The 19,690-nt window shown below is 40.9% G+C and overlaps 1 protein-coding gene across 1 annotated transcript in view; it reads left to right on the top strand.

Annotated features, from left to right (window-relative positions):
- The window catches only part of GALNT9 (polypeptide N-acetylgalactosaminyltransferase 9), a 467,683-nt gene that overhangs the window by 252,967 nt on the left and 195,026 nt on the right, over positions 1–19,690 (top strand). Inside the window, exon 6 of the mRNA XM_040347718.1 lies at positions 295–412. Coding sequence (XP_040203652.1) covers positions 295–412 — 118 coding nt within the window. The remainder of the gene's footprint in view (positions 1–294; positions 413–19,690) is intronic.

The raw sequence follows: 19,690 nt of genomic DNA, 5'->3' as shown, positions 1-19,690 counted from the left end.
TATATTTTACAGGCATGCGGTGACCATTAGAAAGGCTTCAAAAGACTTTAATTCTTTATCCCTACAGTTGAGTCTGCTTTGTCTTACACTACTAAACCTTTCATACTCTAATAAATATGCACATGTCTGGGTTCAGAGCCAAAATATCACTTCAGAAGTGAGGCTTGATCTTTTTAGATTTTTTTGTTCTGACCTAATTACATTTTTAGCATGTAACGATAAGAACACTTAGCTGCCAGCAAGGAAAAGACCCTGTTTTACAGAGACGGTGCTATTTTTTTGTCTTTATATTAGGACTCCAGCAATGATTGGCTGCTCCTTTGTGGTGGACAGAGCTTACTTCGGAGAAATTGGCCTGTTGGATCCTGGCATGGAGGTGTACGGAGGAGAAAATATTGAGCTTGGCATGAGAGTAAGTGTACAGACTCGCCCAGCATTAATACTGTGTAATTTGTGAGATCACATCTATTAAATGCATGCATTGTTCTCAGTAATATATGGGCAGAATGACTGAACGCAATGGAAGAACTCCAACTGAGATATATAACTCACTAGCGGCGGTTTGACACTGCACACAATTTATAGCAGTGTAGAGTCTGTCGATTTACTAAATGGTAGATTGGTCTGCCGTGTAAGCTTATATACTGATGAACCGTGTGCCCCTTAATATTGCAAGGTATGGGATATGCATACTTAGTTTACCACTTAAATATTGCGACTAATGCACACGGCAGTAGTTCCCCTGCTAATGGATGCTGTACTGTATCTAAATTAAGGTGAGATGAAAATACATTTGATAGCGAAATAAATGCAAATATCACACTGTTATATATGTGTATACATTAATATCAATGTTATTGCAATTGTTCCTCCAGTGGTAATATGGAGAAGATTTAAAACATCAGATACAATTTTTCATCTCAGCAGTCTTATTGATCTTAAAGAGACAGGGTGGTGTTGCCCATGCGGGGCAAAGTGACATCATCTCTGGAAAGAGCCCCCCTTGTCAGCAATCTCTTGCTGCTCCTTCTGCCCTTGCAGCTGTCTCAATACTGTCACAATACTTGCCAATTCCAGTTGTTGAGGAGCATGTGACCAGGGCCGCTGATAGGGGGGACCACCAGCCCTCCTGTACGGGGCCCAGAAACACAGAGGGGCCCAAATAGCAGGAGGAATCGGTGTGGCCGTGCAGAGGGGCAATTACAGAAAGATGCCCTGCGCTGCTCTCTGCAGCAGTTGAAACACGTTTTTTCTCCCTCCCTTTCAGCTGCTGCAGGGAGAGACACAGGCATCGTTCCTTTACATTACATTACATTGTACTTAATTTTTTTAAATTGTAAAATAAAATAATTTTAAAAATGTTAACATTTAAAAAAAAACTTAAAAAAAAAAACAATTAAAGGGCTAATTCACACGGGTTATTTGTTAGGTTTGTATTAGCTAATAATTAGCTAATGCCTGCCAGGTAGGCTGTATGGGGCCCCGTGATTTCTAACAGCAGCCCTGCATGTGACCTCCACCTCTGACATTACTTAAGTATAGCAGCTAATTGCTAGATCTGAGTGAGATGACTGCTTACTGGGGTTGCCATCACCACTTATGCTTATGCAGGCAGCAGAGGAGGAAGCAGTGGCAATGAATTGCTGGAAAAAAGAGTATATAGGGCTCAGCAGGATCCCTTCCCAGAGACAATTTTAAGTGACACATATGGAGCTCACAGGTTGCAAACAATAATTTTCTCTCAGAATAAAGATTTTGAACTAGAGGAAAACCTTCTAATGTACCTTGTACTGCAGACTGGTTGCATGGGGGGATTTTGCATTTTATAACAACAGGCCTTAAATGATATTATCACAGGCTCTTACTTGTAAATAAGGACATTATAAATGCTCCAATTTTCTGGGATAGCCAGAAGAACAGATCACATTATACTGCAGGTCCTCACTGCATTGCTTCCACACTGGTTTGCATCACAAGGCCATCTTTACAGGCATGTATGCATGTCACACTATTACATTAACCCTGTATGGATCAGTACAATAATTTAAAAGTACAGTAATCACAGTAATATAAATTATCAGCAAAAACCCAATGTAAAATACGTACCTGCCTACAGTCCCTGTTTATAGTAAAGCATCTAACCTACTTTAATTTCTTGTAATTTTGTAACCTCAATGTGTTGGATTATGATTGTCACTTTTTACTTTGTGTATTTCTTTGTGTTGAGATCAAGTCAGATGTAAAAGGTTGGATTATTTTATCAATTGTGACCACCACACATGTATTACCATCTTAAAGAAAGGGGACCTTCAAATTTAGAAACTTGTATTTGGCTGCATCCACATTATGTGCTTCTACTCTTTAGTTGACATTCACTTTCAATACTTTTAAGCATTAATGTGCTAACAAAAGCTATGACATGCTGTGAAAAAGATGACAGCTAAGTGATGGAACTGAGAGGAAAGAACTGGGTAATGTGACTAGCACACTGTACTAAGCATATCTTGTCATTCAAATGACTAAATTAGGTTTCATGGTAACATTTTATTAGTAGCTGCATGCTAGTCAGTTTTCATTTACTGTAGTACAGTGGTGACAAATGCCATTCTATCTTAAAGGTATATCCCATTTACAATTTAAGATGCATACAGTGTACACAGCCTAAATAATTCAGTTTTTTAATTCAGGCATTGGTTTATGTCACTATTAAAAGATTTCTTATCACCTCCTGTTCCACTGACAACTGCAAAATTTTAGATTTTTGTAGATTTTTCATTAATTTGTGCCTGCTACCAATAGTCGCCAGAACACATTCGTTACATTCGTTAGGTGAGGTTGAAAAAAGACACCAGGGGCAGATCCACAAAGAAATTACGCCGGTGTATCTCTTGATACGCCGCGTAATTTCAAATTTTGCGCTTCGTATCTTTGTTTTGGTATCTTCAAAACAAGATACAACGGCATCTCGGCTAGATCCGACAGGCGTACGTCTTAGTACGCCGTCGGATCTAAGCTGCAATTTTTCGGCGGCCGCTAGGTGGCGTTCCCGTCGATTTCCGCGTCGAGTATGCAAATTAGCTATTTACGGCGATCCACGAACGTACGTCCGGCCGGCGCATTTTTTTACGTCTTTGCGTTCGGCTTTTTCTGGCGTATAGTTAAAGCTGCTGTTCTGAGGCGTACTCAATGTTAAGTATGGCCGTCATTCCCGCGTACAATTTTGAATTTTTACGTAGTTTGCGTAAGTCGTTCGCGAATAGGAATTTGCGTAGAATGACGTCACCGTAGTAAACATTGGCTGGTTCCGGTTTAATTTCGAGCATGCGCACTGGGATACCACCACGGACGGCGCATGCGCAGTTTAAAAAAAACGTTGTTTACATCGGGTCACAACTTATTTACATAAAACATGCCCCCATTACATCCATTTGAATTCCGCGCCCTTACGCCGCGAGAGATACACTACGCTGCCGTAACTTACGGCGCAATTCCTTTTAGGATTAAAAAAAATAAAGATAAGTTACGGCGGCGTATCTTAGATACGCTGCGCCCGGCGCAAAGGTACGAGGATCTGCCCCACCAAAGTCCATCAAGGCCAACCTATGTGTGTGATTATATGTCAGTATATCCCTGTATGTTGTGATCATTCAGATGCTTATCTAATAGTTTCTTGAAACTATCAATGTTCCCTGCTGAGACCACCACCTGGAAGGGAATTCCACATCCTTGCTGCTTTTACAGTAAAGAACCCTGTACGTAGTTTAAGGTCAAACCTCTTTTCTTCTCATTTTAATGAGTGGCCAATGTCTTGTTAAACTCCCTTCTGCAAAAAAGTTTTACCCCTATTGTGGGGTCACCAGTATGTATTTGTAAATTGAAATCATATCCCCTCTTAAGCGTCTCTTCTCCAGAGCGAATAAGTGCTTGCAACCTTACCTCATAACTAATATCCTCCAGACCCTTTAACCTTAGCTTTGTTGCCCTTCTTTGTACTCTCTAAAATTCCAGTACATCCTTCCTGGGGACTGGTGCCCAGAACTGGACAGCATACACTAGGTGCGGCCGGACCAGAGTCTTGTAGAATGGGAGAATTGTCGTTTTATCTCTGGAGTTAATCCCATTTTTAATGCATGCCAGTATTCTATTTGCTTTGTTAGCAGCAGCTTGGCATTCCATGTCATATTTTTGCCACCCAAATGCATTATTTAACATTTTTCTACATTAAACCTCATTTCCCATGTAGTTGCCCACCCCATTAATTTGTTCAGATCTTTTTGCAAGGTTTCCACATCCTGCGTAGAAGTTATTGCCCTGCTTAGCTTAGTATCGTCCGCAAATACAGGGATTGAACTGTTTACCCCATCCTCCAGGTAATTTATGAACAAATTAAACAGGATTTGTCCCAGCATAGAACCCTGGGGACCCCACTACCCACCCCTGACCATTCCGAGTACTTCCCATTTATCACCACCCTCTGAACCCGCCCTCGTTGCCAGTTTTCAATCCATGTACTCACCCTATGGTCTATGCCAACAGACCTTATTTTGTACGGTAAATGTTTATGGGGAACTGTGTCAAATGCTGTTGCAAAATCCAGATACATCACGTCTACGGGCCTTCCTTTATCTAGATGGAAACTCATAGAAGGTTAATAGATTTTTTTTGGCAAGAACAATTCTTCATGAATCCATGCTGATCACTGCTAATGATACTATTCTGATTACTAAAATCTTGTATATAGTCCACTGGTCTGTAATTCCCTGGGTTGTATTTTGGGCCCTTTTTAAATTGGTGCTACATTGGCTTTTCTCCAATCAGCTGATACCTTTCCAGTCAGTAGACTGTCAGTAAAAATTAGGAACAATGGTCTGGCAATTACTTGACTTGGTTCCCTAAGTACCCTCGGGTGCAAGCCATCTTGTCCCAGTGATTAATTAATGTTAAGTTTCCCAAGTCTAATTTTAATTCTGTCCTCTGTTAACCATGGAGGTGCTTCCTGTGATGTGTCATGAGGATAAACACTGCAGTTTTGGTTACTAAAGCACCCCGATTCCCTCGTGAAGACTGAGGAAAATAATACATTTAATACTTTTTCCATCTCCCCATCCTTTGTAACCAGATGCCCTTCCTCATTCTTTATGGGGCCAATATGGTCTGTCCTCCCTTTTTACTGTTTACATACTTAAATAATTTATTGGGATTTTTTTTGCTCTCCTCCGCTATGTGTTTTTCATGTTCTATCTTAGCCGCCCTAATTGCACCCTTATATTTCTTGTTTCATTCTTTATAAAGTCTGAATGCTGATAATGACCCCTCAACCTTGTATTTTCTGAAGACATTCTCCTTTTCTTTTATATGCATTTTTACATTAAAAGGGATACTCCCTCCAAAAGCAACACAGAGAACAAGGAAAACTAGACAGGAGTTCTCAACCTTCTCCACTTTATCTGAAACAAAAAAATGGTCATAAATTCATTTTAAAGGCTCTAGTCACAAGAAATTGTAGTGTATGGATTGAAAGCCTGACAACGTAGATGGTAAGGAAAGTAAAAAAAAAACACGTTATATATAACTAAACTGCACTACCCGCCCCAACCCAAGTTGCTTACCTCTGTTGCTGAACTGTGGCCTTCTCCAATGTTTATAGTCTGTCCCATTAAAATCTGTTCAGGGCCGGTGACCTTATTTAAAATGCAATATAATAAGGGTTTTAAAGAACTGAAGCTTTAGGTGTTCCTAAAAAAAATCAATACCGAGCTGCCCCAATAAGATTAACTAAACTTTTAGCTAAACTGCTAAACTAAAGCTTTGGGTGTTCCTAAATAAATCAATACTGGGTGGGCTGCCCCAATGAGATTAAAAACAATTAAACAGAATAAAACATTCTCATGGCCTTGTCAGTCCCAGACACTAATGTCTCAAGCTATGCCTTATAATCAAGCACCAAGCTTTTGAACAGCTCATTCAAGTAGCCCCAATAAAGTAAAATGTCATACGAGGCTTATTTTAAACAGACATGAAATATGTTTAATACATACATAGAGAAACAATGCTGTAAGTTTAAAGGAGCTGTGTCACAGTCCAGTAAATTGTGCTGAATCTCCATTGACCTGGGTGATAAAGTTCTTCATGTGTGCATATTCTCATTGAATTCACACCAGATGTTGGACAACCCATTCAACAATCACTAATACACAGCTGTGCATAATGTGCAAAACAGCAATTTAGTGACTCTTATATAATAAAAGACAAATTAACCTCAGAGAGGTGCTTGTACTTCTCAAAAAGCCTGGGCCAAAGTCCATACAGTGCAAAGCAGAAAGAGAGCCAAACATTGCTTTGATTAGAGAACATGTCAAGAATCATAAGAGATATATGTCATTTTCTACTTTCATTTGATGTGGCGCACCTCCGCAGGTATATGTCAGCCTAAGTACCATCTAAATCAACATCCATACTGAGATTAATATTCAAGACTTCATCAGGAATTTAAACTAAATAGATGAAGGTGTTAAATCATTACTTGCAAAGATCACTAGGGCAGATATAGATCTCTATATAAATCCAGACAAATTGTTATACTTATTAACTTCACTCGTCTGTCAAAGTTACACCCATCAGAGGCTCACAATCCACCCTGTATGCAGGAGTCCATAGACCAAAGGGTCTCTCAAGAACATCACTGAGGATGCAACAGGACTAAGAGAGAAGGGAACAGGTTCCCACCAATGAATCCAGCTGTGATGGCATTTATGATGTCTCCTTTAATTGAATGTAGACCCTAAAAATAAACGTGTATTTGTACCTTTTGAGTCTGTTACATATACTATTTAAAGTATTTTGTTATACCCTTTAAATAAGTAGAAACAAAAACCTGTTATTCCAGCTAGACATCATTGTCATTAGTTCTCTTTATGGATTACACCATAACCTCCCCTATGTTATGAAAGAAAATGCAGCATCATATCAAAGGACTGTAAAGCTGCAATATATTGCATTTGTGTTCTTGGGTTTAGTTACATTGTACGCATAATGTCCTGTAGCAATAAGCAAGTCATATGCTTAAATCCTACAAGCTTACATATGAAAGTTGGATTATACCATTCTACATTAAACATTTCTTTTAATAACAAATTAAAACACTAAACTACACAAAATGAAACCAGACTGAGTTACTGAGGGAATATGATATAATTGAGAACATTTTTGCCAGTGCGAGCAACAGAAAAAGAAAAATGTATTTTCCAGGAGACCTCTTGGATGCTTTGGGGCCCCAAGGAATTGCCCTTTGCCTCTTCATGGCATATACCATTTTGAAACAAAGTAAAAATGCCTTTACTTCCCAGAATTAATTGACATTTTGTAACATTCTTATGTTCTCCTGTAGCTGCTTCTGCAACATAAGGTGCTATTTGCTCCTTTTTAATGTTAACTAAAAAGTGTAGTTAAACTTTGGCAATAATTAAACTGCTACATTAATAAAATGTTTTTTTTTTTTTAATAGCAAGAAAATACATTGTAGAGCTTAGGGCAAAGAATCACATTGAGCTTAAAGAACTTGTCCCTTATAGATTGGTGCTTCCAGTCTGTACACAGGAAATAGCTTTTCTTAATCCCAAAAGTAGCATGATAAATAAAATAGAGGAAAAAAGGTTGTTGCGCTAAAAATAATAAATCTAAACAGTAATTTGAAAAATATACAGTTCTGAAGCCAATATCTAGAATTGATGTGATATTAAAAAAGAAAATAGTTGCAGTCCCAATACATCCACCGAAATAAAGTTCATATAGGAGTGGCAGTGTTGAAAAACAAGTATAGAAAAAACACCTGGAACCAGTAAAAAATTGGGAGGCTTACCAGATGGCAAGCAGTATGTGCTTGCGACTGCAAACCCCAGTCAGGGCCTTTAGAGTAGTCCTCACAGGGGAAGATGGAAAAGGGAGAGGATTCTTGAAGTCTCCACCGAAAGCCAGATTAATGAGCCATATCATAAGAAAAATATTGCAATGGTGAAGTACGTTTGATCAGCACACATGTAGAAAAAAAGTGACTTTTAGTACCACCATCACCAGCACCCTATATATAGGAGGCTTACCAGAACGAATAAGAACAACAGCAAGTGGCTAAAACCCTAGCCTGGGCCTTTAATTCCTGGGCTGTGATGATAGTCCTACGTGTTCTCCGTATTCAGTGGGTACATAAAAGGAGTGATAGAGCCCACATAGTGAAGTAAGTTCAAATAATGTGTTTAATAGTAAAAAGGTTGCACTTACAGAGTAAATGGGAATAAAAACAGAGAGAAGCCGGCCGGCTCGGAACAAACGCCCGTCCACTCTACACAACACGTCCTGCGTCAGCACGCTACCTTCTGGGAAGGTAGCGTGCTGACGCAGGACGTGTTGTGTAGAGTGGACGGGCGTTTGTTCCGAGCCGGCCGGCTTCTCTCTGTTTTTATTCCCATTTACTCTGTAAGTGCAACCTTTTTACTATTAAACACATTATTTGAACTTACTTCACTATGTGGGCTCTATCACTCCTTTTATGTACCCACTGAATACGGAGAACACGTAGGACTATCATCACAGCCCAGGAATTAAAGGCCCAGGCTAGGGTTTTAGCCACTTGCTGTTGTTCTTATTCGTTCTGGTAAGCCTCCTATATATAGGGTGCTGGTGATGGTGGTACTAAAAGTCACTTTTTTTCTACATGTGTGCTGATCAAACGTACTTCACCATTGCAATATTTTTCTTATGATATGGCTCATTAATCTGGCTTTCGGTGGAGACTTCAAGAATCCTCTCCCTTTTCCATCTTCCCCTGTGAGGACTACTCTAAAGGCCCTGACTGGGGTTTGCAGTCGCAAGCACATACTGCTTGCCATCTGGTAAGCCTCCCAATTTTTTACTGGTTCCAGGTGTTTTTTCTATACTTGTTTTTCAACACTGCCACTCCTATATGAACTTTATTTCGGTGGATGTATTGGGACTGCAACTATTTTCTTTTTTAATATCACATCAATTCTAGATATTGGCTTCAGAACTGTATATTTTTCAAATTACTGTTTAGATTTATTATTTTTAGCGCAACAACCTTTTTTCCTCTGTTCTATGCTGTTGTGTTTTGTATTAACACTTCGCTGTTGCAGCTCTATTAGCATTTTATTGTTAGTGTTTTTTAATATTTCTTAGCGCGGTTTTTTTCTTTCTTTGTTCCATAAATAAAATAGAATTGGCAGGAAAAAGAGCAGCCAGACATTCCCACTATATTATGAGAATGGATAGAAAATAGATTAAAAGAGCAATGCAAGTCCATTAAGAAAATGTACCCAGCAAGTGTTTTTTTTTCTTCATACAGTAAGATAGAAATGAATTGCTCATCAAGAGTGAATCACTTGGGGCTGTGAGGCTAAGCATGGTTATCATAAGCTATGCACCCAAAGATATTATGCTGCCTTGAGGAGGGTGGATATGTATAATGCATAATCTTATTCAGTTTTTTGTTTTGTTTTTTCACACATGGGTTCAGGAAATTGGATATCATTGAGGATGGGAATGCATATCAATTTGCCTATTGGGAATGATGGGCACCAAAGATCTTTATATCTGACCTCCAACTGGCCACCAAAGTAAGGGGGCCACTTCACCACTGACCATCGTTTACCACTGATCTCCAACATACAAGCTTAGTTAAACACTTAACACCAATACAGAGGGATCTTACACTGGCCATACATGTAAGGGGACTCTTCACCCTTGACCTTGACCATCAATTTAAGGGGTCACTTCTCCCATTTACACAAACATAAGGGAGCACTTCATCCCTACCCACCAATATAAAGGGTGAATTTGCCACTGCTGTAAATGAAAATACAATGACTGCCAATGTAAGTGAGACACTTCTCCACTGAATACAAACATAAGAGACCATGTCAACACTGACCACTAGCGTAAGGGGCATTTGACTAACCACCAGTTTAAGGCAGCACTTAACCAATGATGACTAATGTAAGTGGCACTATACTGACTAACAGTGTGAACAGGTACTTCTCCACTGCTCACCAAAATAAGCGGCATTGCTCCACTGATTACTAATGTAAGAAGGTGTGTATACCACCAATGGAAAATGCACTGCACTGACCACTCTGCACAGTGCAAACCCCAGACACACTACTGACCACTGCACTCTGTAAGCTGTACTGTACATAACATACTTATGACCACAATCTTCACTGTCCTAACAGTTGCTGGCTGTTAAATAATTCCTAATTATTTTAATTACATGCTCTGTAAAGGTATGCTCAGAAAAACTTTGAGACTCTTGCTTGCAGCTCAATAAATAAGGCAAAACTTGTGAGCACAACAAGCAGTAGTGTACACAGTGGGGTTGATTTACTAAAAGGCAAATCCACTTTGCACTACAAGTGCACTTGGAAGTGCAGTCGCTGTGGATCAGAGGGGAAGATCGAAATGAGGGGACGCTCTGCTGATTCCTATAATCCAATCAAGTGCAAGCAAAAATGCAGTTTTTTATTTTCGTTGCATGTCCCCCTCAGAGCTACAGCAACTGCACTTCCAAGTACACTTGTAGTGCAAAGTGGATTTGCCTTTAGTAAATAAACCCCAGTGTGTCGGCTCAAGCTCTAGCTAAGCCACATCCACTGTCAAGTGCAACTTAGGCAATGTACATCACAGCTTTTCTCTCTTGACCAATGGTTCCCCCAGGCATTTCACAATTCTAGTAATGCCCTTGGGCTAGATTGAGCTATTTACATCATAGGCAGAAATAAATCATGCCTGCACCTACTGAGGTAACTTTTTTTTTTTAATTGCTTTCAACTGTTGTGTAAAGCTAATTTTCTATAATAAAGGTACTTATGTGAGACACTTTTTGCTTCTGTTGTCTTATGTTATTAATTGTATTATTGATTGTGCCAGTTGCATCATGTCTAGTTTGTCTGGACAAAGGTTTGAATTTTGTTAATTTCTGTCCTGTAAGCCACGGGTTGCAGGAAAGAAATTTGCACGATTCCCCCATCAACACAGACAGTGCTGACAAGGTAATCCCTCCTGCAGAGACATTATCTGCTCCCGAGGGGGGGGGGGGGAACCTTTCGCTGCTGGCAGAAGACAGTGGTGTAGCAGCCTCTAGCGATAAACGTAAGAGAATCCGGCAGGCTGGTTGTACCCAAGTTAATCGATCGATCACCTTGGTACATTCAGCCTGCCCATTAACAGTTTAAAAATCGGCCAGTTCAGCAGATTCATACTGTGTATGTATGTACCGTCTTATTTTGTTTTTGATAAAGTAGGTACATCGTGTAACTTCCTATTGTCAATGAATATTTCAATGGTTACTGTATATATGGGCTTTCATGTCTAATATCTGAAGTTGGTCACATGCAAAGATATGTAACAACAGTCGTTGCGGTTTCAGTTTGTATGTTATATAAAATGAATACTTTACCAAGCAACACTCATAATTACAGAATAATTACTCATTGCATACAGAAATAGCATTACATTTTTGAGCTAACTGAATGTGGGCTGCAGCACTGATCTGTATTGACCCTGCAGTCCTTGTGTTTTTGTCACCATACTTTATTAATATATTATTACTAGATGTGGTCAATAGATAATCTTTAAATTCTTTAAAAATAAGATTGCACTTTAAAATTATTGGGAAACACTCTCCCCTTTTGTAAAAGTCAAACCCAAGCATCTTTATTCTCAGTTATTACTGAGTGATGTATTAGTTTCCCTAAAGTGCTTGATGTAGTCTGTGTGCATGCTACAGTATTTGAAAATTAGCCTATAAAGCGCTACTGAACACATCACAGGTCCCAGAAGATTGCCTGGCCAATAGCATGTGTGCAGCGGTTGGCAGTTGCCCAAAAATCGTTATATAAGAAAAAGTTAAATATATGCTATGTGTGTTGAATATTTTCAATTTATTGAAGTTGATATAAAATTGTATTAATATTTATACCTATAAATAAAGGATGACAGCCAATTCAAACCACAGGATTGTTTATTAATTAACTAAACAATTGATTTTATTTATTTAGTAAAGTTAAGAAGTTCTGACTATGATCCCTTAGGTTTGGACATTCCATCTCACCACAAAGTGTCTAGATCTAGACAGGGCAAGGTATTTTTTTATTCTAAATGGCCATGCAAATTGTGTGATGATACATTTTATTCAATCAGTTATTATTGTCAATGGTTTCTTTTTAAGTTTTATGAAGACAGTAAATGAAATGCCTAATGTGCAAAAGGCCTTTCCTTTAAATGAATACGAAGCAGAAAAAAATGAAATTTCCAGATGTGAACAAAGAAGGTCATATATCATTCAGCGTTACTCCAACATTACCTCCCTAATGTATTGCAGATGTCTGAAGCTTCTCCAACATGATCATGTGAAGGTCGATAAAAACAGTGACAGCAGTAACTTAAGTTGTGAAATCATTGGTTGTCCTCAAAGGAGTTCTTCACCAATCAGCATACTCTGTATAGTACATTTATAAAGGAGTGTCAGTTGCTCTGACCTTTTTCCTAGCCCTATGGAACAGTAATAAGAAAGCAACATCCACATAATTAGAAAAACACACACACTTCAGATTATGTACACATAATGGGCCAGATCCACAAAAACCTGACGTAACTTAAAAAATCCAATTTAAGTTACACTGCCTTAAAGTTTCTACCTAAGTGCCTGATCCACAAAGCACTTATCTAGAAATTTCAGGCTGTGTAACTAAAATTCCGCCGGCGCAAGGCGTTCCTATTCAAATGGGGCGAGTCCCATTTAAATGAGGCGCGCTCCCGCGCCGGCCGTACTGCGCATGCGCGCCTGCCGTACTGCGCATGCGCGAAGTTACGTTACGCCGAGTTTTGAGGATCGCGACGGCTTAAAGTTGCGTCGGGGATAAAAAAAATGACAGCGGCATGCATTCCTGAGGGAGAACTCCATGCCCATTTTCAAAGAAAAAAACGGCATGGGTTCCCCCCCCAGGAGCATACCAGGCCCTTAGGTCTGGCATGGGTTGTAAGGAGACCCCCCCACGCCGAAAAATTGACGTAGGGGGTCCCCCTACAATCCATACCAGACCCGTATCCAAAGCACGCTACCCGGCCGGCCAGGAAGGGAGTGGGGACGAGCGAGCGCCCCCCCCCCCTCCTGAGCCGTGCCAGGCCGCGTGCCCTCAACATGGGGGGGTTGGGTGCTCTGGGGCAGGGGGGCGCACTGCGGGCCCCCCCACCCCAGAGCACCCTGTCCCCATGTTGATGAGGACAGGACCTCTTCCCGACAACCCTTGCCATTGGTTGTCGGGGTATGCGGGCGGAGGCTTATCGGAATCTGGGAGTCCCCTTTAATAAGGGGGCCCCCAGATACCGGCCCCCCACCCTAAGTGAATGGATATGGGGTACATCGTACCCCTATCCATTCACCTGGAGGCAAAAAGTAAAATGTAGTAAACACTCAGGAGGGGGGGGGCGCTCGCTCGTCCCCACTCCCTTCCTGGCCGGCCGGGTAGCGTGCTTTGGATACGGGTCTGGTATGGATTGTAGGGGGACCCCCTACGTCAATTTTTCGGCGTGGGGGGGTCTCCTTACAACCCATGACAGACCTAAGGGCCTGGTATGCTCCTGGGGGGGAACCCATGCCGGTTTTGTTTTTTACAAATTGCCGTGGAGTTCTCCCTCGGGAAAGCATACCAAATGCCGTCGCTGGAATGGGCTTTTACAAGGTGTGACTAGTTTACACTTTGTAGAACCAGCCCTAATTTTACACTTGCAAAATAACACTTACGGCGCAAAAAGGAAGCTAGAAAGCTTTGTGGATCGCCTTAAGTGCTAATTTGCAAACTAGCAACGGCATTTCGACTCGAAATGCCCCCAGCGGCGGATGCGGTACTGCATCCTAAAATTAGGCAGTGTAATTCAATTACACATGCCGGATCTTCTGTGTAACTTTGGAAAAAGCCTTTTGAGGATCGTTTCCAAAGTTACACACAGACTGAACAGCAGTTAAGTCGGAGTATCTCTTTTGAGGATAACCCCCAATGAATTTATATATTCAAATGAAATTCTGGCTTTGCTTATATTTTAGCTTGGTGTTTGGGTGCTTGCTCATTGCTTAGCTTTTTGATGTGTGAAGCCATGCTATTCTTGGCTACTCATACATTTTCATTTGGCTGTTTCAGCCACAGAAATGACATAATTTTCCCCAATCTGCACAAGAAAGGGCCTTTCAGTTGAAAGCATTTTCCAAATAGACACAGAGAACTATTCATTTAATTTAGAACAAAAATAGATAGAGAATTATAATAATGTCAGTATATTGTAGTGTGTTAACAATTCTATTATACCTTGTATGACATTTATTCCAGTATTCTGCATTGCTTTGGAAGTCTTACTATTTAAAAGTAAGAGTACATAACTAGCAATGTAATTTTAACTTTAAAGTGTCCACACTTTAAAGTGGTTATAAACCCTCCCCCACAACTTTATCCCATGTAAATCAGCATAAAAAAACATAATGCACACTGCTTGTAGAAATATCCTTACTTACTTGTTGTAATCCTTTTTGTTCTTTAGAATGACGTCACTCGAGCATGCCCAGATCTCCCCTGATTTATGGCACACTCTTTTTTCTTGTCTGTCTGTTATCAGGACTTAATATGGCACAACACTGAAATCCCACAGGGGGGATTTTTATGAGGAGCGAGATGACAATGACAGGAAGTGGGGTTGTAGGAAGCTGGCAGAGGGTGCCGGAGGGGTGAAGATTACAGGGGGTGGGGTGGTAGGATGCCAGGCACAGGGGGATTATGATGAGGAGTAAGATCATGATGACAGGGAATGGGGTGGTAGGAAGCTGGCAGAGGGGTGCAGGAGGGTGAAGATGACAAAGGGGTGGGGTGGTAGTATGCCAGGCACAGGGGGATAATGATGAGAATGGAGATGACGATGACAGGGAGTGGGCACAGGGGGGTTATGATGAGGAGCGAGATGACAATGACAGGGAGTGGGATGGTAAGAAACTGACAGAGGGGTGCAGAAGGGGTGCAGATGACAAGAGTGTGGGGTGGTAGGATGCCAGGCACAGGAGGATTAAGATGAGGGTGGAGATGACGATGACAGGGAGTGGAGTGATAGGAAGCTGGCAGAGGAGTGAAGATGACAAGGGGGTGGGATGGTAGGATGCCAGACACAAGGGGATTATGATGGGGATGGAGAAGACGATGATAGGGAGTGGGGTTGTAGAAAGCTGGCAGAGGGGTGCAAGAGGGGTGATAAGTATGACATAAGGTGGGGTGGTGGAATGCCAGGAACAGAGGGGATGAGGAGGATAATGATGTAGGTGTCATATCACATGTCAGATGGCTTAAAAATCATCATGGCTGTGTGTGAGGTCACAGGCAGCGGTGATTTTTAGGACGCCCTTGGTGGGGAGGCTATTTCACTGTCAGTGTCGGGCAGCAGGACCATCGTGCAGTACCTTGAGGCTCTGGCTGGCAGACTGGCTCCTTGATGATTGCCAGGCAGCAGTGTCAGCTCTGGCAGGTCCATCGTGGAGAGTAGATCATGGAGCTGCTCGGACGCTACAGGCATTATCCCAGCTCTATAAAAAATAGAAGGTGCAATCAGCGCAAAAACAAAATCAATATAAATAAACAAACCCCCCAAAATGCAAGCTGAACACTAAGGCCTCGTACACAAGGGGTCTGCGGACCGTTTTCATCGGACATGTCCGCTCGGAGATTTCGGTCTGATGGTTGTACACACCATCAAACCGAAATACGATGACGCGGCGACGTGCCCGACCCTGGAAGGTCAATGCTTCCACGCATGCGTCGAATCACTTTGACGCATGTGAGGGCTTTCTGCCGAGCGGACATGTCCGTACAGACGACCGAACATGTCCGACGGACAGGCTTCCAGCGGACATGTTTCTTAGCATGCTAAGAAACATTCGTCCGCTGGAAACCTGTCCGATCCGCCGGAAAATTGTCCGGTCGGCCGTACACACGACCAAACATGTCTGCTGAAACTGGTCCGCGGACCAGTTTCAGCAGACATGTTTGGTCGTGTGTACGAGGCCTAAGAATTAACACAAAATTCCAATAGCAAATATAAAAAGAAAACAGTGCAGAGCAAATATATAAACATATGACATCAAAGGTTAATAACCAATAATGATAAATGAATAGAAAATTTAATGAAATAAATTAATAAATGATGAACATAAGGATGCGTGAAAATTCCATAGAAAGTAAATCCACCAGTGAAATCAAACCAGCAGTTAAACAGATCGATCAGAAACGTTTGTGAAAGGAGGAATTTCCTAAAACGTTTCTGATCGATCTGTTTAACTGCTGGTTTGACTTCCTGTTAGTTCAGGGGTCCATTCCTGGAGGTGAGAGTACCTAGAGAGCCTTGGGTGAAGGGATTGTCACTGTGTGTGAACCTTATCTCACTGGTGGATTTACTTTCTATGGACTTTTCACGCATCCTTATGTTCATCATTTATTACTTTATTAATCACAGACTTTCATTTAATTTTATATTCATTTATCATTATTGGTTATTAACCTTTGATGTCATATGTTTATATATTTGCGCTGCACTGTTTTCTTTTTATATTATCCCAGCTCTGCACATGGCAGAGATCCACAGAGCGTGGTAGAAGGGGATTTTTCAGAGCCACCCACTGACCCTAGGACCTCAGGCAGTGTGGAAGTGGTCAGTCTGCCCCTGAACAGGAAAACCTAGTGGCTTGCCCTGTGGGCCCTGCGTTAAGGACTGGGGGACATTCCCTTTCACCGTAACACACACATTAGGCAAATTAGGTGGCCGTGGGACCTCTGTTCCTATATGCATGGGAAGACCACCACATGACCGCATTGAAAATGTATTTATTATACAGTATGTCACTCTTATGCCGCGTACATACCATCACTTTATGTGATGAAAAAAAACAACGTTTTTAAAAAAACGTCACTTTAAATGACCATGTGTGGGGGAAAACGTTGTTTTATGTCTTGTGAAAAACGAAAAAAAAAAATTGAAGCATGCTTCAATTTTATGTGTCATTTTTCAAAACGTCGTTTTTTACTTCACAGAAATTGACCGTGTGTAGCAAAAAACGACATTTAAAACGACGTTTTTACACCCGCGCATGCCTAGAAGCTAGTTATGAAGCAAGCTTCAATGGAAAAAAGTGGTGAACGTAACCTCGCTTTGCTAGAGCATTGTGAAAAAAACGATGGTGTGTAGGCAACTTCGTCTTTGAAAATTGAAGTTTCAAAAACTTTGTTTTTTACTTCACAGAAAATTTCGTTTTTTTTCATCACATAAAGTGATGGTGTGTACGCAGCATCATACTGTGTATGACTTTTTTCCCTACAAATACTTCTATACAATTTTAGTAGCAATCTTCTCAAGAGAAACCTGGAAGCCTTCTGGAATACTAGGATTTTTGGAAGAAAGAAAAATTCTAATAATTTAAATCCACTGTATGAAATGAAAAGACTAGCCGTCTCTATTAGCGAATAAATTAGGCTCTGAAGATTTCTCGAAAGACCATTTTTAATTATGAAGATACCAACATATCTGACTAAAAACACTTTTTCAGTGAAAGATGGGTTGAGAAAAAAACTCCCTTTCTGATTAATTAAAGTGGACCTTTCAATAACTTTACACATCTGCATGAATGATTTTGTGACATTTTACAGCAACAGTATAATTTTTTAAAATTACTGTTTCTTTTTATAACTAAAAAGATTTCCATAAAGTGATTCTAAAGGCTACATGTTTTTCTTACCTTTTTTACCTTATTTCATTCTTTGCATTAGGGTAAAAAAACTTCTATGATCAGCTTCCTTTCAGCTTCCTTTCAGCCCCCCAACATACTTACCTCTCTCTGTCTCCTCACAAGACTTAGAGGCAGCAGTGGGAGCCATTGGTTCCTGCTGCTGTCAATAAAATACAGTGAGGAGGGATCGGAAGGGTGAGGCTGAGCCAGGCTATGCGTGTCTATAGACATGCATAGCCTGGCTCAGGAGCGAGTCTGCAGTTACAACCCCCATAGGAAGCAGTTTGCTGGGGGGGGGGCAGAGAAGAGAAGGTGCCGAGATCTCTGGCGGGGGACCACAGAAAAGGAGATTTGGGGCTGCTGAGCATTGTACAGAGAAGGTAAGTATAACATGTTTGTTATTTTAATAAATAAGATTGCATTTAATAACACTTTAAAATACAAGTATGGCTTTTTTTTTTTCAAGAATCATACTTACCTAGGTGAATGCAGCATTGGACCAATGCTGCATCTGTCCCCCACCGGCTCTAAGACTGAGAACCAAGCAATCAAACACAACTCAGTGCTCTGTGAGCAGAGAGCTTGTGACTGCCAGTGGAGCACTGGGCAGTGGAGGAGGTGGGAGTGGCTGGCTCAGACAGGTGTCAGTCAGGGTCATGGGCGGATCCCAAACATATTGTCACAATTTTTCTCAGGCCTGGACCGCCTCTGTGACGTCAGCCGACAGCAGGCTTTAGCCCGCTGTTTACTGAAAATGGATGACAGGAGTACAGAACAAACTGCACTCCTGTGATCCAAAGGAGAAGTACAGTCTAACATGCTTTGTCTTTACTTCTTCTTTAAGCTCCAGTCAAGTGACTGGACTGAGATGATGCCATCAGTCTTTTGCAGGTAGAAAGGAGCATTTCTTTAGTCTCCTCTTTCTCAATGATCAGACAGAATATTTGTAGCAAGCCACAAAGCTTGTCTGTGGCAGATATTTGTGAACACAGCCAAGAACTTTGCAGGCACCAGGATTTTTTTAATAAAAAAAACTCTTTATTGAAGTAACATTAGATCATACAATCTAACAATGATACAATAGCAGTTCACACTTGCCATGTTACAGGTACTACAAATCTCAGGCACAAATGCTTACACAAAATATACCATGTATGGTTAAAAATATATATATATATATATATACACACACAGTATATATATATAAGCAAGGAACCGCACTCACAAATCCATCATAGCAAGATAATATAAAATACAAAGTAAATACTGGGGGCATCCCATTTCTCATTCCTATAAAATAAATACATCTCTAGAACAATAATCTATCCGTTACTAGATCCCCTGGAACCAGACCTGGAGTAGCTAGCCAGCTTCCCCAAAGTTTCTCATATTTGTGAGGGTTACCCCTACTGTATGTGGATATATCAATTTCTCATATCATAATGTCATGCCCATAAACTCAACCCACATCTGTGGTGAAGGGGAATTTCGCCAGGTCCAATGGAGCAATAAAAATCTACGTACCTGAAATAAGGCAACTTTACGCGTCGCAAATCTAACGTAAACGTTGTAACTTCACTGCGTCGACCGCGCGTACGTTCGGGAATTCGTGTATTTTGCTAATTCGCATACACGACGGGGAAAACGATGGAGGCGACACCTAGCGGCGAAAAAAAAAATTGCATTTAAGATCCGACAGCGTAAGAGCCTTACGCCTGTCGGATCTAATGGTTATCTATGCGTAACTGATTCTAAGAATCAGTCGCATAGATACGACGGCCCAGATTAGGACTTACATAGTTACATAGTTACATAGTTACATAGTTAGTCAGGTTGAAAAAAGACACAAGTCCATCCAGTTCAACCACAAAA

This window comes from Rana temporaria, chromosome 1, assembly GCF_905171775.1.
Source record: "Rana temporaria chromosome 1, aRanTem1.1, whole genome shotgun sequence".
NCBI classification, from domain to species: domain Eukaryota; kingdom Metazoa; phylum Chordata; class Amphibia; order Anura; family Ranidae; genus Rana; species Rana temporaria.
This window is presented reverse-complemented; position numbering and strand designations above follow the sequence as displayed.